General features: G+C 39.3%; 3 protein-coding genes across 3 annotated transcripts; all 3 read left to right on the forward strand.

The window, feature by feature from the left end:
* Positions 1 to 5,591: 5,591 nt before the first annotated feature.
* Positions 5,592 to 6,802, forward strand: LOC120429039 (CLIP domain-containing serine protease B4-like). Its single transcript, XM_039594177.2, has 4 exons — positions 5,592 to 5,749; positions 5,819 to 6,063; positions 6,122 to 6,414; positions 6,476 to 6,802. Exons 1-4 carry the CDS (start codon positions 5,693 to 5,695, stop codon positions 6,775 to 6,777), a joined length of 897 nt encoding a protein of 298 aa, XP_039450111.1. The 5' UTR covers positions 5,592 to 5,692; the 3' UTR covers positions 6,778 to 6,802.
* A 4,017-nt stretch (positions 6,803 to 10,819) lies between these two features.
* Positions 10,820 to 12,008, forward strand: LOC120429038 (CLIP domain-containing serine protease B4-like). The gene is made up of 3 exons (XM_039594176.2): positions 10,820 to 10,948; positions 11,018 to 11,262; positions 11,321 to 12,008. The coding sequence occupies exons 1-3, from the start codon at positions 10,892 to 10,894 to the stop codon at positions 11,919 to 11,921; spliced, it is 903 nt and encodes a 300-aa protein (XP_039450110.1). The 5' UTR covers positions 10,820 to 10,891; the 3' UTR covers positions 11,922 to 12,008.
* Positions 12,009 to 13,675: 1,667 nt separating this feature from the next.
* LOC120429037 (uncharacterized) lies at positions 13,676 to 19,925 on the forward strand. Its single transcript, XM_039594175.2, has 5 exons — positions 13,676 to 14,119; positions 14,183 to 14,385; positions 18,517 to 18,618; positions 18,681 to 19,573; positions 19,643 to 19,925. The coding sequence occupies exons 1-5, from the start codon at positions 14,001 to 14,003 to the stop codon at positions 19,787 to 19,789; spliced, it is 1,464 nt and encodes a 487-aa protein (XP_039450109.1). The 5' UTR covers positions 13,676 to 14,000; the 3' UTR covers positions 19,790 to 19,925.
* The last annotated feature ends 4,226 nt before the right edge of the window (positions 19,926 to 24,151 follow it).

Below are 24,151 nucleotides of genomic sequence, written 5' to 3' on the forward strand. Positions count from 1 at the left end.
ACCCAGAAGGGTCATTTATTCATTTAGAACAAAAAATTTCATTTTAAAATTTCGTGTTTTTTTCTAACTTTGCAGGGTTATTTTTTAGAGTGTAACAATGTTCTACAAAGTTGTAGTTGTGTATCACGAGTTTTCGCGATTTTACGAAAAAAAAGTTTTGAAAATGTTGGTCGTCATCGATCATGGCCGTTCATGGTCACCCGCGACAGACACGGACGACGAAACAAAGAGAAACACTAACATAACTTTTTCAAAACTTGTTTTCGTAAAATCGCGATAACTCGTAATGTTTATAAGCAAACCCCTTATGTCCATATATCAAAATTTTTGTAATTGTCTGTTCTACAACTTTGTAGAACATTGTTACACTCTAAAAAATAACCCTGCAAAGTTAGAAAAAACACGAAATTTTAAAATGAAAATTTTTGTTCTAAATGAAAATATGACCCTTCTGGGTCAATGTAGAATCGAAAAGTACATTAAATTTCCCCTCCGTCACGAGATATCAAAAAACGGGATTCGTGATCAGGGACAAAAGTTACCCCTTAGGACAAAGTTTCACGCAAATCGAAGAGAGGTCGGGGCAACTTTTCCCGATTTCGTGTGAGTTGGTAGAGAATTACCCAGCTAGTTTTTCAAATACTGATGGTTATGATGGATTGCATACTTCCACAGACAGACAGACAGACAGACAACAGACGTTTTGGATGGATCACCAACTTGTGTAAAAACATGCAACGGTTTTATCGAGAATGGCAAGCCGTTTGTGGCGCTGTCGTCGCAGAGGAGATTTCACAACTTTCCCGCGCTGCTACCGAGTGTAAACAACAACATTGAAAAGCACGTGGTTGGCCGTATTCTCATTCTCATCAAAAGTTGCATGCCTCTTTTAGTCGAGAAATTTGATGTGTAGTTCAAAAATAGTATTGGAATGTAGAAAGTATTTATTCCCAGTATCGCCTCGGATAACTTTAAGTTAATTTCAGAGCAAAAAAAATAGTTTATTAAAAAAAATCAGCATCATCGAATCAAGTTGGTGAGAATAAAAATACGGCTCCTGCAAAAGCTGTAGTGCACTGCAGTCTACATTCAGGCTTATTCTTGCAAGTGGCAATAGACTACGAGATGGCGTTGGTGTATCACCCGCCATGTTTTTACACACGATTTTCAAATTATTTTGTTCTAGCTGCTACGTCTGTTGTCTGTGATATTTCTGCGTGTAATATTTGGGTAATTCTCTGCCAACTCACACAGCAGTTGCCCCGACCCCTCTTCGATTTGCGATAAACTTTGCCCTAAGGGGTAACTTTTGTCTCTGATCATGAAGCCGAGGTCCGTCTTTTGATATCTCGTGACGGAGGGGCGGTACGACCCCTTCCATTTTTGAACATGCAAAAAAATACGTCAAAAATCAAAATCAAATTATCCGCTCTACAGCATTGCCTTGGCGTTCTCGATTGCGAGATTCCTACTCGAAACAAGGTGTTCGAAGGCTTGATTATTGAGGCAATTGCAAACCTCTTTTTACACCTAAGCTTCCATCCACCCCGGGATTCGAACTGACGACCTTTGGATTGTTAGTCCAACTGTCTACAAGCGACTCCACCGAGACAGGACCCAGGGAGACGACTCCTACACCTGGACTGAGCTAACGACCTAACCTCTAGGTTAGACCGGGTCCAACATTTACTTCCCCATCCGACGGAAGGCGTGATCAGACAAATCTCGTCTCGAAAAATGCCACCGGGACCTTCTGGGATCGAACTTAGGCCGACTGGGTGAGAGGCAATCACGCTTACCCCTACACCACGGTCCCGGCTTACAAAAAAATACGTGTTTTTCAATAATTTGCAGCCTGAAATGGTGATGAGATAGAAATTTGGTGTCGAAGAGACTTTTATGTAAAATTAGACGCCCGATTTGATGGCGTACTCAGAATTCCGAAAAAACGTATTTTTCATAGAAAAAAAAAAACACTAAAAAAGTTTTAAAACTCTGCCATTTTCCGTTACTCAACTGTAAAAAAAAAATAAAACATGTAATGTTATGGGAAATTTAATCTACTTTTCGAATCTACATTGACCCAGAAGAATCATTTTTTCATTTGGGTCATTCCATCTCAACTGTGCACGAAAAAGTGCAAATTTGAAAATTACCCTCTCCGATCCAGCTCAAATTTGGCAGAGCTGTTGATACTATCAAAACATGCAAGAATCCCGAATTTCATCCAAATCGGACCACCCCCTCCATTTTTGTACCTCCCCAAAAAATCGACTTTTTGGCGATTTTTGACCAAACCTCCTAGTTTCCAATGGCGATAGCTCAGGAACTACAAATCTTAGAAGGTCGGTCTTAAACTCGATTTTGAAGGAAACGTAGATGGACGTAGAATCCATTTCCGTGATCAAAATATTGATTAATTTATTTTTTCTACCTGTATTGCGAAATTGAAAACTTTAAACGGCTGTATCTCAAAACACCCCAAATTATTTTTTTTATTTGACCTCACCATCGTGTTCCCCGGCCAATTTTACATAAGAATCACTTATCGACAGAAAGGAATATGTTTCATTCCAGACATATCAAATTTTAAAGTTTTGTGTTTTCGAGATTACCTACATCAGCTTCATTCGCCGCATCTGCTAGAAGCACACAAGCGGACTGATCAATAACTGCTACCTGGTGTTCTGGGAGATGATTAATTTAATTTATATTTTTATAATTTTACGCAAATATTTATTCAAATGGCTAATTGGGGAAATTCTCGTATGTTTTGCAGGTTAAGTTCTCGCTCCTAGTTTCGTCCAATTTGCTCATTTTCACTATTTAAACAACAAATTTTGCAAAACTTTTGATAGAAACTTGTTTGTTCACTTCTTATTGAGCTATTTATCACTCGATTTCAGTTGAAAACGCTTTTAATCAGCTGTAATTGAATGCCAAAGCGCTGATATGGTAACATTAGAGGAACGCTGGAATTAGATGCTGTTCCCCTAACTTGATCAATCTATTTTTGTGAAAGGAATATTTATTGGGTTATTTTGAATGCACTATTTTTTTTACGTGTTTCTAACCGTTTTAGAGTACCTCCGAGGCCATGACTAGGGCCTTTATCATGGGCGGTAGCAGAATAGTGACATTCAGCAAAAACCCCAAAACCTGCTTTATTATTATTATTATAGTTTATCATTGAAAATTTACCATAATTTGGCAAATCTGATTTATGGTTCAAAAGATTGATCATATTAAATCAATTTTTATATTGTGAGCCAGCTCCATTTGATTAAAAGATGATTTTGGTCAAGGTACATTGAATTAAAAAAAATCCTTATACGTGAGGACAGCAGCCGTATTGTGTTCCAAGAATCCAAGAATGATAGAAAAAAACACTGTTGTTCGGACGATGTTGAAATCATCGCAACTAAATTTGGGCAATTAGCCACTTTGCAGCAGAGCAAACTTTGTGATTTTCTTACATTTTTCAGTTTTATACTTTCCAGAAATCGTTTTCCTACTCCTTGTGATCGTCCTTCACTAGAGTACAACGTATCAACAATTTTTATTCATTTTAATTCATATTTTTTACTCAATAATAAATCGTGCACTTATTGTTCAGTGTTACTAACAAGATTAATTGCATTTTCCTGCTCGCTCCGTCGGAATCCAATTCTGCCCTTTACTGTGTGTCGTTATTGCTCTGTCCTTAGGTTAGCACAGATATTCACTTCATTCATTTTTGTTGAGCAGATAAACATTCGCGATTAAACTTCAGTTTCCTACAGTGTTATACAGTTAATTTTTGGCCAATGTGATAAAGATTATTTATGATGAAATATTATTTCAATAAATGGCCAGGTAGCAGTTATTCATCAGCCCGCCTATGTGCTTCTAGCAGATGCGGCGAATGAAGCTGATGTAGGTAATCTCAAAAACACAAAACTTTAAAATTCGATATCTCTGGAACGAAACATATTCCTTTCTGTCGATAACTGATTCTTATGTAAAATTGGCCGGGGAACACGATGGTGAGGTCAAATAAAAAAAATAAGTTGGGGTGTATTGAGATGCGGCCGTTTAAAGTTTTCAATTGCGCAATACATGTAGAAAAAATAAATGAATCAACATTTTGATCACGGAAATGGATTCTGCGTCCAATTTCATTCAAAATTGAGTCTAAGACCGACCCTTTAAGATTTGTGGTTCCTGAGTTATCGTCGTTTGAAACTAGGAGGTTTGCTCAAAAATCGCCAAAAAGTCGATTCAAAAATGGAGGGGGTGGTCCGATTTGGATGAAATTCGGGATTCTTGCATGTTTTGATAGTATCAACAGCCCTGCCAAATTTGAGCAGGATCGGTGAGGGTAATTTTCAAATGCTGTTCCGCTTCAGATGGAATGACCCATTAAGAACAAAAAAAAACATTTCGTGTTTTTTCTAACTTTGCAGGGTTATTTTTTAGAGTGTAATAATATTCTACAAAGTTGTAGAGCAGACAATTACAAAAAAATGATATATAAACATAAGGGGTTTGCTTATAACCATCACGAGTCATCGCGATTCTACGAAAAAAAAGTTTTGAAAAAGTTGGTCGTCGTCGATCATGGCCGTTCATCGTCACCCGCGACAGACACGGACGACGAAACAGAGAGAAAAGCAAAATGTAACTTTTTTTAAATTTTAAAATGATTTTTTTTTGTTCTAAATGAAAAAATGACCCTTCTGGGTCAATGTAGATTCGAAAAGTACATAAAATTCCCCATAAAATGACATGTTCAAAAAAAAATTACAGTTGAGTAACGGAAAATGGGAGAATTTTTAAAACTTTTTTAGTGTTTTATTTGATGAAAAATACGTTTTTTCGGAATTCTTAGTACGCCATCACATCGGGCGTCTAATTTTACATAAAAGTCCCTTTGACACCAAATTTCTATCTCATCACCGTTTCAGGCTGCAAATTATTGAAAAACACCTCTTTTTTCGCATGTTAAAAAATTGAAGGGGTCGTACCGCCCCTCCGTCATGAGATATCAAAAAACGGAATTCGTGATCAGGGACAAAAGTTACCCCTTAGGCCAAAGTTTGACGCAAATCGAATATGGGTGTGGGCAACTTTTCCCGATTTCGTGTGAGTTGGTAGAGAATTACCCATTTAATAAAATTGAGTAGAAATTTACTGAGTGTAACATTTAAAAAAATACAAATAGCAATGTAACCCAATAGTTTATTCTCAAACTGGTCATAAATGCCTTAAATTACCCTTCATTCGATTTATAAAGTGGAATTACGATATTGTTTTTGGTTAAGTTGGTGTATCACAAAAAGAGTTCAATGCCGAAAACTGCAATTATGAAATCAAACATTGTGAAACTCAGCTTCACGGTTAATTGTAAACAGAAGCTTTACGAACCAGAAGCCGATTGTAAAACAAAAATATCAACAATTACTAGTGATAAGGACCGGTACAGACAGCTTGTCTACGAAAGTCGTCATAATCTCAGCTTGAGTATTGGGAATACACGGAGGGATTTCCGCAACACAGTTAGTATGTATGACCTCTACTTATCACCGTGTGTTTAAAGCAACACTACTATCAAGTGAGTTGTATAAATCAGCTTGTCCAACACTCGGTTGCGTTCAGTTTTGTCCGTACTCCGTCAAGTTAAGTTACTTGAACGTACTGTTCTCTGTACAAAATGACTCAACTTATTAAACTGCTAATACCCATTGCATTCTTGGCATCAATTTGTCTGGTGAGTAAAGTGACGCTAGTCAACTGCAATTAACCTGTTCAAAATGCATCATACGTTAATTAATTCCAGGTTTGTTACGCTCGACCGGGGCCCAAGGCAACCCTCCCCAGACCCAAAGAGTGTGGAAATGGTCAGTCTGACCGGTTGATTAATACAGCGCTCCCATTCTTGGGAGAATACCCCTGGACTGCGCTGATCCAGTACCGCAAGCCCGATGGAAAGCTGGAGTTCAGCTGTGGCGGCTCGTTAATCAACGCGCGTTACATTCTGACGGCCGCTCACTGCATCAGTGGAATCCCGAAGAACTGGAAAATGTGAGTTTAGAGAAAGACTAGATGGGGTTGAATTTAATCTGAGGGGTTTTATTGGCAGAGTTGGAGTCCGTCTTGGGGAGCATGACCTGAGCAACGCTGGACCAGACTGCGAAGACGACCTGTGCGCTGATCTCCACATTGACATGACGATTGACAAGCTGATTGTTCATGAAGATCACAACAACCTGCCACGCAGTCAGTGGGACGATATTGCACTGATTCGGTTCGATCGGGATGTGACCTTCTCGGAGTATATCAGACCGATTTGTCTGCCGCTTGATGATGAACTACGCACTAGTAACACCACTGGACTAAGAGTTACCGAAGTTGGATGGTCCAGAACAGTTGGCAGTTAGTGTTTTATTTTGAAATTATTGGACAAAAAAATTCTATAAAGTCAATCTCTTTTCAGGCAGAATTAGTGACACGAAGATGCGAACCGAGCTGGAGATTCTGAACCGTACCGAATGTGATACGGCGTATCAACAGCAGGAGATTACCCTTCGGGATACTCAGCTGTGCGTAAGCAGACCGAAGCTTGCAGACGTTTGTCACGGAATTGCCGGAAGTTCACTGATGCAGCGAGTTGGTGACAGTCTTTATCTGATTGGGATCACCAGCTTTGGACCAACGGGGTGTGGCAAGAAGAACATTCCTGATGTATACACTAAGGTGGCGAGTTATGTTGATTGGATTGAGAGCAAGATGGAGTAAAACACTAATAAACAGGTTTCAAAAAGTTTTTTAAAACAATAAACTGTTAAAAAAATAACTCACAGCAACAATTTTTCCTTTTAAAATCAAATGTACACAAAAATACGAATAAATTCATAATAATACCAAATACCTTCAACTGGAACTGGGTTTTCTTGAAAATAAATATAAGCTTAAGCTAAATGCGAGCGGAATTCACGGTTTAGCTGGTTGCAGCTGGCAGCAGGCTTGGCCGAATGGTTAAGCTGTCCGCTTCGTAAGCGGAAAATCACGGGTTCGATTCCCATCTGCTCCAACCTTCCATCGGATGGGGAAGTTCCAAGTGTAAGAGTCGTCTCCACGCTATAAGTACAAACAACACACCAAACCAAGCCTGCTCCGGTGAACTCGCAATCCAAAGGTCGTCAGTTCGAACCCTGGAGTGGAAGGTTCCTAGGAGTAAAAATAGGTTTGGGTGCTCTCCTCATTCAAGCCTTTGGACTCCTAGGATCGAGCAGAAACTTACAATAGAGACCACAAAAGACCTGGGTCGTTAAAGTGGATGGTTTGATTTGCCTGGTTGCAGGTAATTTAAACATGAAGATTGGAGCTGTTTGTTGAAGATGTATTGTTTTTGGTGAGAGCTTTCCATATATAGTGGCCACGCGTCCAACATCGACCTTCACCAAATCTGCTCATATTTGGCATGGGGGTTGTTTTTGCCCCAAAAACAAAGAATCCCAAGTTTGGTGACATTTGGTTCACCCCCGCGCCCTTGGCAACCCCCCCCCCCCCCTCTTTTTCTGAGATTTTTGAAAAACCTCATTTTTAAAATGCAAAGAGTGAACTTTTGGGTATGCATATTAGGGTGGGTACGGATTTTGAAAAGTTCTCAGATCAAGTTCTGGTGTGGTTCCCCTTGTAGGGCATACCCATAGGGACTCTCACGCCAAATTTCAGCTCATTTGGTTGAAAACTGGCTTGTCTCAAGCGAGTTCAAGTTTACATGGGATTTACTATGGGACCATCCATAAACCACGTGGACACTTTTTTGAGAATCTGTTACCCCCCCCCCCCCCTCGTGGACAATTGTCCATACAAATAAAAATCTTTTTTGTATGGTTCGTGGACAATCGCCATACCCCCCCCCCCCCCCCCTAAAGTGTCCACGTGGTTTATGGATGGTCCCTATGGGAAATTTTGAATTTTCGTTCATTCGCTCCTACAGGCCTGGGGAAAACATGTAAAAACTTCTAGGATGGCAAGAAATTAGCGGAATCGTCTGGAGAACAACTTTCCCAAAGAGACCAGATCGATTCGTTCAACCTCCATCGAGCTCAACGGCAATACATCCGGGGTTTTCGGGACCAACGGTTTTCCCCAGAAACGCATCAAATTTTCCTTAGCATGCTATGAATGCTAGATGAACACCGCGACGCCACATGTCAAACAGCTACTTTCCGTTTTTTCAATTTCTTAACGGAAGCAAGTGAATGTCCCAAAATTGTATTGTATGTATGCATTTGAACCCCCGTCTTGGCAGGACTTGGCGTGGTTCACGGATATAAGAAAATTACAAAATGTTCAATTTCGAGCGCTTCAACAGGAATTTTCTAGTTTTATGGCCCCAGAAGCTAGTCTGATAATATGAGCCCATTTGGTTAATGTTTAGTGGGTCCGGGGATTGGCGAGGGAGCACCAAGGCAGTGGACAGTATGCTGTAATGGTGGAGACTGGATGTGGATAGTGGAAGACCACAACAACATCACAAGGACAAAATAGTGTATTGATTGCACAATTTTCATGAATTGTCTAATTACTAAATTAATTTACTTCTGTCAGTTTCCAGCTGTCTGCCGCGCCCTTTTAGGCCCCCAACAGGGTGCGAGCCCTGTTCAAAAGCTTTGTTGGACTTTTTTCGGAGTTATTGGAGGTTATTGTCAGAAGGAGATTCTCTTCTCCTGATCATTTTATTAAAATTTGGTTAATGTATGATGCCAAAAAATAGAAAGCACTGCATCTAACAAAAACAGAAAATTTTATTAAAAGATTCAATGAAAAGATGCCATCTATGCCATATACATTTATAGCATCTGTTCATTGACACTTTTTTTAAATTTTTCATATCGGAGTACAAATATAAGTGAGTTCCGGCTACAAAAATGCATATAAATATCACTAAAATTATTGAAACTTGAAACAGGTTGCCAGATCTTCAATCTTTTGGGCTGGTTTCTCAATTACCAAACCAACGATGTATAATATAATAGTATTTGAATCTATTTCAGGCCATTTATGTAACATCCGGTGCATATGCACAAACATATTTGTGTTCACAACTTTTGAACTATTTATCGAAACATCAAACAATTCAATATCGACGCATGGACCCCTAAACCGAGTCCGAAGCAACCGGTTTGCCTAAAATCGGTTAAGCCAGTGCTGAGACAACTTAGTAACAATTTGGTCTCATACATACACACACACACTTACTACAGACATTTGTTCAGTTTTTGATTTTTAGTCGATAAGAACACTCAAACCCCGACGATTTAATAATCAATTGTTGTCAAATTAACGGGGTCACTTTTGAGTTTGACACCCTTTTTACACAGAAGTCACACTTACTACCAAACGTTTGGTTTGATAGTAAGTGTGAGATCTGTGTAAAAAGTGACAGTTCGGGACTTTTTAGTCTGACTTTGTCAAAGCAACGTGGTACAAACTAAAACGTGTCAAACGAAAAAGTGACCAACCACCGGGGGTTTCCGTAAACAAGAAGGTGGGTCTACTAATAATATTTTATGAATGATTTTGATAACCTTCCTAGAAAGCTATGTGACTTGATAAAAGGTTTAATATTGTTGGGAATAATTCAATTTCATTATAAAGGTGCAAAGATGCAGGTTCATTCTATGTTTAAGGTAAAATTACGATAATTAGCTTGTGTTGAGTTGTTGTATTCAATCGATTATTTACTTTATGAATTAAAATATTGTTTAACTCAGCTTCACGGTTAATGGTAAATAGAAGCTTTACGAACCAGAAGCCGATTGTGAAACAAAAATATCAACAATATCTAATGATAAGGATCGGTACAGACAGCTTGTCTACAAAAGTCGTCATAATCTCAGCATGACCCGGGCAGACTGTAATAACAACATTCATGCCATTTCAATAACAAATACTGTTAAAATAACATAAAGTGTTATGGAATCTTCTTGAAAAATCCATTTTTGCATAAGGGTTTAATAACAGTTAATGTTATCATAACGAAATTTGTTATTGGTCTGATATTGGTTGAAAGCCAAAACAACTTTAGAATAACATGTTTTGTTATGGAAGAATAACTCCAACTGTTATTGAGATGATCGGATTAGTTGTTAAAATAACAAAAAATAATAACAAAGATTTGTTCGAAGAATAACTCAAAATGTTATTAGTCTGTTATTACAATAACAATCCAATAACAAAAAAATCATAACGACGAATAACAAATCTTGTTATACATAACATAAAATGTTATTGGCTTAGTATTTTCAAATACTAAAAAATGTTATTCTCAAGATATTTCCGTCTGCTCGGGGATTATTGAAAATACACGGAGGAATTTCCGTTATACAGTTTGTTGTTTTGCTATGACCTCTACTTATCGCCGTGTTTTTATAAAAACACTACACCCATAGTAAAAAGCCGAGAGAATAACTCTACCAAAATTAAATGGAAGAATAAACTTCTCGCGGGTTAACCACCACGAAATTGTGTTCATTTGATCATTGAAACAGTTCATCCCCTTGAGTGGCTTATATTGCCAAATGACCATCTCATAGTAATCGAACTTTGGTGGCCGATACGGCAAAGTCTAGATATCGGCACTTTTTTTGTTGATGAACTGCTTTGAAAATGAACCCATTAGAATAACGCTCTGGCCAATCTCGGGATCTATCCTCTGTGTCCGTTCACAGTACCTTTCTACTTCCAGATCGTGTTCTTTATTCTCTCGGATGGCGCTGCCCAACTGTGGGTGTACTTTCAAGTGAGTTGTATAAATCAGCTTGTCCAACATTCGGTTGTGTTCAGTTTTGTCCGTACTCCGTCAAGTTAAGTTACTTGAACGTACTATACTCTGTACAAAATGACTCAACTTATTAAACTGCTAATACCCATTGCATTCTTGGCATCAATTTGTCTGGTGAGTAAAGTGACACCAGTCAACTGCGATTAACCTGTTCAATATGCATCATTCGCTAATAAATTCCAGGTTTGTCACGCTCAACCGGCGCCCAAGGCAACCCTCCCCAGACCTAACGAGTGTGGAAATGGCCAATCTGACCGGTTGATTAATACAGCGCTCCCATTCTTGGGAGAATACCCCTGGACTGCGCTGATCCAGTACCGCAAACCCGATGGAAAGCTGGAGTTCAGATGTGGCGGTTCGTTGATCAACGCGCGTTACGTTCTGACGGCCGCTCACTGCATCAGTGGAATCCCGAAGAACTGGAAGATGTGAGTTTGGAGAAATACTAGATGGGGTTGAATTTAATCTGAGGGGTTTTGTTTGCAGAGTCGGAGTCCGTCTCGGAGAGCATGACCTGAGCAACGCTGGTCCGGACTGTGATGGCGAGCTGTGCGCTGATCCCCATGTTGACATGTCGATTGACAAGCTGATTGTTCATGAAGACCACAACAACCTGCCACACAGTCAATGGGACGATATTGCACTGATTCGGTTCGATCGGGACGTGACCTTCTCGGAGTATATCAGACCAATTTGTCTGCCGCTTAGTGATGAAATACGGACTAGTAACGCCACTGGATTAAGGGTTGAAGAAGTTGGATGGTCCAGAACAGTTGTCAGTTTAGGTAGAATAAGTGACACGAAGTTGAGATCCGAGCTGGAGATTCTGAACCGTTCCGAGTGTGATACGGCGTATCAGCAGGAGGAAATTATCCTGCGGGATACTCAGCTGTGCGTGAACAGACCGAAACGTGGAGAAGTATGTCACGCCATTGCCGGAAGTTCGCTGATGCAGCAAGTTGGTGACAGCCTTTATCTGATTGGGATCACTAGCTTTGGACCAAAGGGATGTGGAAATAAGAACATTCCGGATGTGTACACCAATGTGGCGAGTTATGTTGATTGGATCGAGAGCAAGATGGAGTAAAGTGCAGATCTATTTTATGAAACAATTTCAAACTAAACAATGAAAAAGCTCAAAAAATAAAATCTAACAATCTGGAACAAATTAGAATAGCCCTGATTTTTTAATCTGATTTATATGATAAATAATATAAGGTTAGTCACGAAGAAGGACAAGTTTGGAATATTGAGAACGGCCAATCTACTGCAAATTAACATTTGTTTCAACCGAAAATTCCACCTGACACATGTCACCAGGACCAAACCAGATTTACGACATTACAGTCCAGTCCACAGAGTGACATAACCCAATAAAAAACTGTTTGAAATTGCAATTTCGTCAAACGACGACAAGGGTCACTTTGGGCTATCCGAACAGAACAACTTCATTGGCAAGGGCTTTTCCAACCATCGGTGAAAATCGCCCCCGGTGCCGAGGGGGTTAACTTGTTTTCAATCTGCCGTCCGGAAATCGACGGAGACACGTCGTTTTGGGCAGGCTCGTGCGTCATTCGTCGACAATCAAATTAAATGCCAATATACATATGGGTGACGTTCGGCGTGGAAATTGCCGTTCTTTGAGCGATGTTTTGCAACTCCGAACACCGGATATTGCTGTCTAGACGCACGTCCAGCAGTGGATCTGTCACCTTCATTAGAATTTTCTGCGTGACACGTGAGAAGAGATCAAATTAGACTTACTGTGCATTGATGTAAATTCAAGCTCCAGTTCAATCACTTCCACTTTCGAAAGAGGCATTTGTCACGTAGGTTTGGGTGCTGACGGGAGTCCTCTAACCAGCAGGCCAAACATACTTTCTAGACAAATAATCGCACCGATATTGTCCACGACAGTCACGCAGAACGTCACTTTCCGGTCCGTTTGTGATCTGTTCTGCGGCGTGAAATCCACGACCACACCATTTCGCCGGTAATTAGCACCCCAGGAGGCATGTGGGCAAATCTCTTGAAATTTGTTTTTTGTTTTTTGTTTTTTGTTTTTTGTTTTTTGTTTTTTGTTTTTTGTTTTTTGTTTTTTGTTTTTTGTTTTTTGTTTTTTGTTTTTTGTTTTTTGTTTTTTGTTTTTTGTTTTTTGTTTTTTGTTTTTTGTTTTTTGTTTTTTGTTTTTTGTTTTTTGGTTTTTTGTTTTTTGTTTTTTGTTTTTTGTTTTTTGTTTTTTGTTTTTTGTTTTTTGTTTTTTGTTTTTTGTTTTTTGTTTTTTGTTTTTTGTTTTTTGTTTTTTGTTTTTTGTTTTTTGTTTTTTGTTTTTTGTTTTTTGTTTTTTGTTTATTGTTTTTTGTTTTTTTTTTTTTGTTTTTTGTTTTTTGTTTTTTGTTTTTTGTTTTTTGTTTTTTGTTTTTTGTTTTTTGTTTTTTGTTTTTTGTTTTTTGTTTTTTGTTTTTTGTTTTTTTTTTTTTGTTTTTTGTTTTTTGTTTTTTGTTTTTTGTTTTTTGTTTTTTGTTTTTTGTTTTTTGTTTTTTGTTTTTTGTTTTTTGTTTTTTGGTTTTTTGTTTTTTGTTTTTTGTTTTTTGTTTTTTGTTTTTTGTTTTTTGTTTTTTGTTTTTTGTTTTTTGTTTTTTGTTTTTTGTTTTTTGTTTTTTGTTTTTTGTTTTTTGTTTTTTAAGCATAGATCGATTTTTTGCCCTTTATCACAAATTTATTTGATTATACCAATTCAATGTCTTATTAAAAAAAAAAAAATGTTTGCCAGAGAATTTCTCCGAAACAAGTTCATGCCTCCGTAGAACCGTTGGAATCAACACCTTCAGGATCGCCACCAGTCGTGGGGAGCAAAAAGAAGACGAGCTAAATTTCCAATCATACTTGTTGACGCCACCTAGTCAACCAAAACTAGGTCGGTCTCCACCAGGTGAAAATGAAATTTCTCCCCGGGATCTAGATCACCCAGATATCTTCCTGGACCAACGCTGCTCCACTACCGGTCATTAAATTTGAAGGTGACGAGGTGAGCGGACGTTCGCAGCGGTCTTTTGTTGCCGGAAGTAGGACTACGATGGTGTACAGGCCGTTTAGTTTTTAAAAGTGAAAACAATACCACTTGTTAATTCTGGGTAGAGTTTTGAATAGTTTTCGCAAATCAAAAATGCAAACAAAATTCAGACTTTGCCATCTTTGGCTGACGGTGATTCTGCTGGTGAGGTTTAGCAGAGCCGGTACGATCGAAATAAGTGCATACTCTAAGAATGGAAATACAACCAGCAGGTTAGCAATGAAGCTCAAAGAACTTCACCAAGACCAAATTATCACCACCCGTCCTTTTCTTAGTCTTTCCATTGACCAGGGGACGGGACGAGCCGGCACCGGAACCGGTGGAAGTTATTCGTATCCGTTCCAGAATATGCTCTCGAAGCCGGTCGCGTACAGGACCAGTAGCTATCAGGACTATAGCTACAAGTCGCCCAAGTACATTGTGTATCCCAGCAATAGCCAGTCAGTGGACGCAAACGGGCAGGGATCGACGAAGAATGGTGAGTTCATTATGTTATTTTGAATATGAAACGATAATTTCTAGTTTCCAATTAACCCAACATTAAGTTAAGCTGAAAAGTTCCCGACAAACTTTAATTTCGGAACACAGTTTCACGTATCACAAATGAACTGCAAAACCCTGTATAAAATCTACGATACGCTGCAAATCATGTCTGGACACGTTTTCGGGCCATTTTTGTCACGGAATATAGTCAAATAACTTTTGAAAAAAAAACTACCGAGAATTTGTACATGTTGATAATCAAATTTGCACTGCTTTTCAAATGAATAATTCCTGATTATTTATTTTATATATTTTCTATTTGAAAACGTTGATCTATGCTGGGGTTTGAATAAAATATGATTAATATTTATTTTTCCTAAAAGAACTCAGAAAAAAATCACTTTTAAGATAACGCCTTAAAAAGGTAAGATAAATATAAGATTTGATAAATGTATTAGTATTATTATTATTATTTATCATTATTTATGAGCCAACAGCTGGTGGGCGATTCAACTTTCAATTAACGTTTTCAAAAATAATGCTATATTATACTAACTTATATTTATGCACAAATGTTAAAATTTTGAAGTTTAAACACTTATATTTTTAACCGAATTCACAATGACCAAATTTTTCCGAATTTCGGTTGTACGATGAACAATAATAAACTTTATTACCGAATTTCGGTATGTTTTCACCGAAGCAGTTGAAAATATGGAAAACTTTACCGAATTCTGTTTAAAAATCTTAGTGTGTATGTTAATAAAAACGTTATATTATTATTTTACTGAGTTTGGAAAAGAAAAAAACTGTTGAGTTATGTAATACAACACTTTTTTTCCAAACTCGCTTAAATTTACAAACACCATAATCAGTAGTGACATTTGGTCTGGAAGGAGAAAATTTCTGCATTTTTTTGAATGACCCAATCTTGCTTCCTGGACCCAATGTCACCCCTGATGATGGTACTTGTATTTTTAACGGTTTTAATTACCTGTAACGCAAAACTTGCAAAAAAAAAAAACAAAAAAAAACAATCTTATTCTGACTGATGATTTTCTCTACAGCAAAAAAAGATAAATTGACTTTTTGTTGTTTGGAAAAGAGCAAGAATTTACAAATAAAAAAATGGTTGACCGAAATGTATAGCTCATATATTCTTCACCGGTATGATGGCCGAGCGGGCTAAGGCGCCAGTCCTTACTGTTGGTGCTGGGTTTGTATCCCCAACGCGTTGGTTTGACCTAGTCACATCTAAGGAACTCGATATTATTACAACAATATGAATGATAAATACATGAATGATAAAAAAGAAAGTGAAATGTTCGGACACGAACGATAGAAGCTTCTTAACCACTTGATACTATCAGTTGTCGTTTTTCTTCGAGTGTCGTTTCTAAAAAAAACAAAATAGTCTGGCCTAACTTAGGGTCGTTAACAATAAAAAAGTAACCAAAATCCCAGTATACTCTGTATACGAGCCTGTACCGAGCAGGAACAGGAGTCCACGCTTTGAAAGGGAAATTAGGTAGCAACCCGTACTGCCAACTTCTCTTGATAAAGCAAATGGCCTATCGAACACTGCTCAGCGATGTTCACCAAGAAGAGAGCGACAATAACGACGGTAGCAAGGAAAAAGGTTAAGAGCGAAAAGAAGATCGAGATTAGAGGCGTGGTTGTGCGATCAAATCTACAACTGAACACTACTTTGGTGTCTTGGGACAACTAGAATCCCAAGGATCACGGTGGCTTAAGGGTAGAGTACCCCGCTAGAGACGTGGGTGGTACGGGTTCGAATCCCGTCTGTGATCTGGTGATTTTTTTCGCTTCTTAACCACTTGATACTATCAGTTGTCGTTTTTCTTCGAGTGTCGTTTCTAAAAAAAAAAAAAAAAAAATAAAAAAAAAAAAAAAAAAAAAAAAAAAAAAAAAAAAAAAAGATAGAAGCAAGCGTTGACTATTGAACCAATACTTTATTAACCACCACGAGATGTAAGAATGTAGATCGACAGATATTAGAAAAAACACTAGATGTTTAACATTCTTTCAATGTGATGCTATGTAAGAATTTTCCCTTCTTTTGTTAATCAGTTGACTTTTGTGACTAAATTGTACCAAATTTTATCATAAAGCAGAATGATTATTTTCAAAGAAGGGAAAACCTCAAGAAAATGAAAAGCTTTCATAAGATCAAAGTATAATGTGTATTTTCTTGAGGTTTTCCCTTCTTTAAAAATACACGATCTTTCATCAATGTGATGGGATTTCGCGTAAGAGATTTCCCTTCTTGTGTTAATCAGTTGACTATTGTGACTAAATTCTACCAAATTTTACTATAAAGCAGAATGATTATTTTCAAAGAAGGGAAAACCTCAAGAAAATAAAAAGCTTTCCAGAAAATCAAGGTATAATGTGTACTTTCTTATGGTTTTCCCTACTTTAAAAATAAACATTCTGCTTTGTAATAAAATTTGGTAAATTTAGTCACAAAAGTCAACTGATTAACACAAGAAGGGAAATCTCTTACACGAAATCCCATCACATTCATGAAAGAGTGTTCATTTTCAAAGAAGGGAAAACCTCAAGAAAATACACATTATACTTTGATCTTCTGAAAGCTTTTTATTTTCTAGAGGTTTTCCCTTCTTTGAAAATAAACATTCTTCTGTATAGTTCAGAGTTCTTTAACGAAAAACTAGGTAAAATTTAGTAGAATCAACAAAAGAAGGGAAAATTCTTATATAAAATCCCATTACTTTGATGAAAAATCGTGTATTTTTAAAGAAGGGATGATCTCATTTTCTGATTTTCTGAAAAGCTTTTTATTTTCTTGAGGTTTTCCTTCTTTGTAAATAAACATTCTGCCTTATAATAAAATTTGGTAGAATTTAGTCACAAAAGTCACCTGATTAACAAAAGGAGGGAAAATTCTTACAAAACATCACATGGAAGGAATGTTAAAAACATCTAGTGTTTGTCAAATATCTATCGATCTACATTGTTACATCTCGTGGTGGTTAACAGTCTGGACCCGAAGCCTGATTTTTCTGTTACATTCTTATTGGAATTCCATATAAACTGTAACGGGGATTGCAGGCACCGGGTCCTGACTATTAATAAAGTATTGGTTCAATAGTCAACGCTTGTTTCCATTGTTCGTGTCCGAACATTTCACTTTTTTTTTTATCATTCATGTATTTATCATTCATATTGTTGTCAAAATATCGAGTTCCTTAAATGTGACTAGGTCAAACCAACGGGGTACAAACTTAATAATTCTTAACCACAAGTAAGCGAGTAGGCAAGATTCCATTCATTGTCAAATCAGGTAATTTAAAAAAAACTCATTTTTCCGGGAAATGTCCATTCCGGATAACGTCCATTCCGGGAAATGGAATTCCGGAAATTGTCATAGAATCAGTATTTTGCTGTGTGTGCATAATGTTTTATGTCTCAAACAATAATGTTTGGACGCAGTTTTCTTCAGAATAAAAAAGAATAATAAACAATAAACATATTCAAAAATCTTTAATCTATTCGTTAATTTTGCATTAAGTTTGTATTACACTCAAACCCCGTTGGTTTGACACCAACTGTTGTCAAACGAACGGGGTCACTTTTTAGTTTGACACCCCTTTTACACGGAGTTCACACACACTACCAAACGTTTGTTTTGATAGTGTGCGTGAGCGCCGTGTAAAAAGTGACAGTTCGTCACTTTTTAGTTTGACTTTGACCAACCAACGGGGTACAAACTAAAAAAGTGTCAAACGAAAAAGTGACCAACCACCGGGGGTTGAGTGTATTCGCTTTTATAACTTTCTAATATTCACTCAATGTAAATAAACAAGCAGATTTTCAACAACATTCAAAATTGGAAAGAGGAGAACATAAAACACGAGAAGTTTTTCGTATTACAAAAGTTTCTTTAAACAAAACTCCTTAAGTATGGAAAATAAAAAAAATCAAGGAAAAAACCAGTCAACCTTAAGAAAAATTTGAAAAATTAACTTATGTTGTCATAATTACAGTTTACATACTATCTTGGTGCTCATTTGTACAAATTTTTATTGACAATTAAAGCTCAACAGTGAAGATATCTCAACAAAAATGTGTATTCTTTCAGATGTCGCCATGGACCGGTTTGCCCCTGGAGAAGCATACGGAGGAACCATCTACAAAATAATGAAAGCAAAACAAAAGGGATACCAATATCTGAAGCCCAAAGGTATAACATTTCTAAAATGTTGTAAAGATATTATGATTTTCCACTGCAACTTTTTCCAGCAGACTCGGCATTGGATGATTCCAGCACCGCAAGCCCACCTTCTGGACCGGCAGCCCCATCAGCAACCACCGTCCAAGCCCTTCCTCCACCAATCACACCACCTCCACTTCCTCCGGTGATCGTTGCTCCAACCCCAGTTCCCGCCACAAACGCACCAAGCTACATTCCACCTGCCCCGTCCGATCTGAACAAATTCCCACCGAACAGTGACTCCAACTGGCCCACCCATATGGACAGCCCGAGCTACAACAGCCCAATAACCAGCTATCTTGGTCCGGATCCTTCAAAGCCACCGAAAGGTTCTTACTATGCCCCACCAAACTACCTGCCACCTCCAACAGACGGCCAGTTCCGGTTCAGTGGCGATTCCAGCTATCTGCCACCGCCGGCCGGTCCCGCCGATTCCCCCGACTCTGGCCCACCATCGGATTCGGACGACATGGTCGGTACGATCTCTGTCGGTCCCAATCATCCCCAGTATCTGCCTCCTCAGGCGTCTCCCCAGCAGCAGTACCTGCCACCGGATAACCCTCCTCCGATGATGATGCCACAGCCGATGCCTCCAATGGGAATGATGGACATGCCCAAGGAGATGGGCGGATGGATGGGAGGCCCTCCGGAGCACTCCTTCCCCGACTTTAGCCAGTTCGAGCATGACCATGACCATTACTACCCTCACGATCACTACCCGGAGTACGTGTTCGATCCGCACCACGATGAAACGACCACGACGACCGCTGCTCCGCCACCACCCCCAGAACCAGGAACCGCCCGTGTCAAGAACTACAGCTACTACTACATCAGTCGAACGCTGTGGTACGTGCCACTGTACTTCACGCTGTACTTCTGCTTCTACGTGCTGGTTCTGATCCTGCGATCGATTGCGCGACACAAGGTAGGAACTATCCGTGACAACAACCCTTCGGAACCCTAATCGTTTGACGCTTTTTTTCCCCCTTCACAGGTCAACATCCCCAACCAATGGGTTGGCAGGAGCTCCCTGGAAGCGATGCCGACGCTCACGAACGCCCAGATCGCCGAGAAGACGGACATGTTGACCCACTTTGTGCTCAAGCAGATCGACGACTTCAAGGGAAAATACATCGGATAGGATAGGTTGTAGGATTGTTGGGGCGACTTCGATTGGTCACTAGACATTGCCTCGTACTGCGCACGACGCGTTGCGTGTGTTTTCAACTGTCGACAGCAGGATCTCCAGCAGAGTCTGCTCAACTTGCGCGAGGAATGTTTACTGAACAATGAATAGTAGTTGTCCAGATATATTTTAATAGGAAATAAACCTTAATCTTACTAAGCTTGTTTGAATCTTTTAATTCTTCAACCTAACCTTTTGACTGTCATCTCAAGTACAGACTTCAAAATATGGTTGAGGTTCCACCAGAACGGATTCGTACGGTGTTCTCCTCCCTTACAAACTCTTAGATGAATGGTTAGAAATTTGGATCTGAAATTACCTGGAAAGGGTTGTCATGTTATCACTGTTTTCGAGGTTCATTAGTTCGTTGTTTCTTCTATGTGCTATTTTAAAAAGTATTGTCTATTGGATTTTCTTTAGAAGCTAAAACTACTATTTATAGTTTAAATTAAACCTATCTTTATTTATGCTTCTATCACTTTAAAATGGCGCAATCTCAATCGTCATCGCTTTCGGACGGAGAGTCCAAGAAGAAACTCTGTAGTTTTGTCTGTTTTTTGGTTTTTTGAGGGACAATGGCATAACTTCCCGAGGACTCATCAAGTTCTTCAATTCCTCTGCCATTAACACTTGTTCCCGCTATGTGTCCGCCATCTCAAACCGGCGTCAGATTCTCGATACGATTTGAGTTACTTGCTTCAGCAGAGCGGCGAAGAGCTTTTTGTTTGATCGAATTTTGGTCCCTTGATCAGAACGTCACGTGTGTAAGCAAACTTCTTCTTTGAGAGTCCGCACCATCTACGAAGGGGCTACTGGTGGAATTATCTATCGTATACAGTCTAGACATAATCACCAGCAATATTTTTTGTGTAAAGTATAAAGGTATGCAAGGACATAATTGAACAATATAATGTTGGAGGAGGGAAACGGTTGACCGACAGACATCGACTTCTGGGAAATGTCCAAGACCTCCTTCTTATTTTAGTAGTTTTCCTAGACGATTCTGGAGCAACACTGCAGTGTCTTGCTGTCCAGCTTTTCAACCTTGACGCGTCGTTTATGAGAAGAGTCTTGCAGAGCTTGCCGTTGTCTTCAAAGCTGGGCTCGTTTTCTGCCCAAGATGCTCTATGGACACCATCTTCCTCTCTAATGATCACTTCTCCGTGAGCGAATGGTTGTGCCACGTCCCACATCTTGAGAAACCAAGGGCTTCAGGTATAAAAAAGTAAGACGATTTAAGGTACGTTACATTACGTTCTCTATAAATATCTTTAAAACAATAAAATTACCGGGGACTCCTTCCTTGAATCGGTTTGACCGCGGGGAGGCTTTGATTCTACACCTTCTCTTGAAGTCCTGCAGCTGTCACGGGGAACCCTTTCTGCTGCATCTCGAACAGCCACGTGACGAGTGTCTGTTCTTCTTCCACGGTAAGTGTCGTTGGTGGGCCAGGCCCCTCCTGATGTTTACACTTATCCCCCAATCGGAACTGAATTGTTCCACGTGGGATGCCGTACTTCTTACTACTGGAAAGTTCTTCCTCCGGTAGCGGGATTAGCGATAGTTGAGAGTGGTGATCGTTGATGGCGGAGGCTGCGCTGTCTCTCGGGGGCAACCCGTGGCCGCCAGGAAGTCGGGCTTGAGCTGAGTTCGGGGATTCGTTTTCCGCCAATCCGTGAAGGTAAGCATACGCTCCGGGAGCGAAAGCTACGCTGCCTCTCGGTTTAAGCATGTGGCCATCCATCATGGTATACGCTCCGCTGCTTCTTGGAAACAATGCAGAAGTGAAATTAAACTAGATTTTTATTTAAATTAACAACATTTAACTCACAAATCATCTCTTATAAACAACGCTGACGCTTATCCAGATATACAGATAAATCTGTATTATACAGATTTTTCGATCCCAAAAATCACAAAAATCTGTACATACAGATTTTTCTAAAAATGCTTTTATTTAAAAATTTCAACAATTTAGTAATTGAATTAAGCTTAAATATGATTAAAACGCTTAAATCTGTTGTTAAAAGTCTTTAAAAATCTTCTATGGCTTCGAATTTGACATGATACAGATAAAATACAGATTTATTTTTAAGAAAATACAGATCTCCCATAAAATAATCTGGCATCGTTGTTCTCTGAATCAGGTTTTTGGGAACTTTCAAATAAACTCAAAGAAGCTAAGCATTTTTTTGCCTGTCAGATGACATAAGTTGCCAGTTTTGTTGTGAGTATGGTTAAGAGGGACGATAAAAAATTAAATCCATAGGCAAATTGGAACATTCAATTCAAGCGATGCCGGGACCCGTGGTGTAGGGGTAAGCGTGGTTGCCTCTCACCCAGTCGGCCTGCGTTCAATCCCAGAAGGTCCCGGTGGCAAATTTTGAGACGAGATTTGTCTGATCACGCCTTCCTTCGGATGGGGAAGTAAATGTTGGACCCGGTCTAACCTAGAGGTTAGGTCGTTAGCTCAGTCCAGGTGTAGTAGTCGTCTCCCTGGGTCCTGTCCCGGTGGAGTCGCTGGTAGGCAGTTGGACTCACAATCCAAAGGTCGTCAGTTCGAATCCCGGGGTGGATGGAAGCTAAGGTGTAAAAAGAGGTTTGCAATTGCCTCAACAGTCAAGCCTTCGGACACCTAGTTTCGACTAGGAACCTCGCAATCGAGAACACCAAGGCAATGCTGTAGAGCGAATAATTTGATTTGATTTTGAATTCAAGCGATCTGGCAAACGTCCTTACTGTACTGCAGCTCTTATCTAGTCCGTCCCATATGTAAAAAGTGAGTGCTGAGATAAAGCCAGAAAAAGTCATAAACATTTATCGAATCCCAAATGCAGGCAGATCAGTCCTTGTTATCAAAGAAGGCGAATTTCTATAATCTGTTGAGAATCCAAACTTCGTTTTTCACGTCGCGTTTTCCATTGACAGTTCCGGGTGTGATACAAAATGGCTCTACAGCTGCTCAAAGATTCCGGAAGCGGGTCCAGCTCGGAAGAGGAGTTCGAAGGATTTCCGGCGGAAGCACAAGTTGAGTCGACGGATTGCAACGATTCCGATGGAAGTTTCACGATCGGGCCGGTTTTGAAGAAGCGCAAGCTGACCAAGAAGGACAGATTGGAGCGATCTGTGGCCAAGGGTCGGCCCAACACTCATCGTGCTGAATTGACCATGTGCCGATGCCACCGGAACTGCAATGATCATGTTTCCCACGACGAAGTCACTGCTGTCAACCACGCGTTCTGGATCTTTGATTTGGAAGGACAAAAGATCTGGAGCTGGAAGATTGCGGGTAAAGGTTTTCGATCAGCTGGACATCCTTAGTTTTAACTAGCCTTATTTTTGTAGCAACATGGTTTATCGGTGCTTCACGGAAGGGGAGATGGGTTGCCGGTGCCATCACGACGTGGTAAACACAAATGGACCACGCCGAAGCGTGACGCAGTCCGGGCACACATTTTAAGCTACAACCCGACCATCTCCCACTACCGTCGCAAACATGCACCAAAGCGATTGTATCTTCCGTCGGATTTAACCGAGAAGGCGATGTAAAACGACTTCGTGGCCAGTAGCGATGCCGTAAGCTACGCTCTGTACTGCAGCGTGTTCAAAGACTTGAACATTTCGCTGGTCAAACTTGGACACGAGCAGTGTGAGGCCTTCGTTGGATTCGAACAACATGATCGCTCCAAGCGGAACGTGGAGGTATTGTCGATGGGGGTCGAGGACTTTATCGACTTGATTTCAACATCTCACAATACACCCTAAACCAACTGAAGCCTCGGCCCTACATCGACAACATCCGGCTGGTTCAGTTGAAGAAAGGGAGCCTGAGCATCACAATCTCTCCGTTGATCGAAGAGAGCAAATTGATTTACTGGACGAGCTTGGCGATTAAACAAACTTAATTTTTGTTTTAACTGCAATATTCTGTACTATCCCATCATATCATCATTTCCGTTAAAAATAAACGAACGATTTGTAAAAAATTATAAAATGATTGAGTTCATTCATAAATGACGGAAATAATTAGCATTTAGGTGTCCAAACTCTAACAAACTGTTGAAAAACAGTCAAAAATCACTAAATGTTTTCCGATTTGTTCTTAATTAGTTAATATCCAGTTTATTTTTAAACATATGAAACCCAATAGTTTATTAGACCTTTTCAAAAAAAAAACTCTGGATATATATTGGGGTTTGGTTGAGCGTTTTAGCAGAATGCATTACTATGAATACAAAGAGACGAGTTGTTCCTTTTATATAACGGAATTAAAAGGAACAACTCGTCTCTTTGTATTCTGGATATATATTTAATTTA

This window comes from Culex pipiens, chromosome 2, assembly GCF_016801865.2.
Source record: "Culex pipiens pallens isolate TS chromosome 2, TS_CPP_V2, whole genome shotgun sequence".
Classification (NCBI taxonomy): Eukaryota; Metazoa; Arthropoda; class Insecta; order Diptera; family Culicidae; genus Culex; species Culex pipiens.

What these genes read in the sequence shown, in the direction of transcription:
- LOC120429039 (XM_039594177.2), top strand. Translation starts at nt 5,693, where the DNA reads ATGACTCAACTTATTAAACTGCTAATACCCATTGCATTCTTGGCATCA. An exon ending in ATCCCGAAGAACTGGAAAAT is followed by an intron (nt 6,064 to 6,121) that starts GTGAGTTTAGAG and finishes TTTTATTGGCAG; the next exon opens with AGTTGGAGTCCGTCTTGGGG. An exon ending in ATGGTCCAGAACAGTTGGCA is followed by an intron (nt 6,415 to 6,475) that starts GTTAGTGTTTTA and finishes ATCTCTTTTCAG; the next exon opens with GCAGAATTAGTGACACGAAG.
- LOC120429038 (XM_039594176.2), top strand. Translation starts at nt 10,892, where the DNA reads ATGACTCAACTTATTAAACTGCTAATACCCATTGCATTCTTGGCATCA. An exon ending in TCTTGGCATCAATTTGTCTG is followed by an intron (nt 10,949 to 11,017) that starts GTGAGTAAAGTG and finishes AATAAATTCCAG; the next exon opens with GTTTGTCACGCTCAACCGGC. An exon ending in ATCCCGAAGAACTGGAAGAT is followed by an intron (nt 11,263 to 11,320) that starts GTGAGTTTGGAG and finishes TTTTGTTTGCAG; the next exon opens with AGTCGGAGTCCGTCTCGGAG.
- LOC120429037 (XM_039594175.2), top strand. Translation starts at nt 14,001, where the DNA reads ATGCAAACAAAATTCAGACTTTGCCATCTTTGGCTGACGGTGATTCTG. An exon ending in AATGGAAATACAACCAGCAG is followed by an intron (nt 14,120 to 14,182) that starts GTTAGCAATGAA and finishes TCCTTTTCTTAG; the next exon opens with TCTTTCCATTGACCAGGGGA. An exon ending in CCAATATCTGAAGCCCAAAG is followed by an intron (nt 18,619 to 18,680) that starts GTATAACATTTC and finishes TTTTTCCAGCAG; the next exon opens with ACTCGGCATTGGATGATTCC.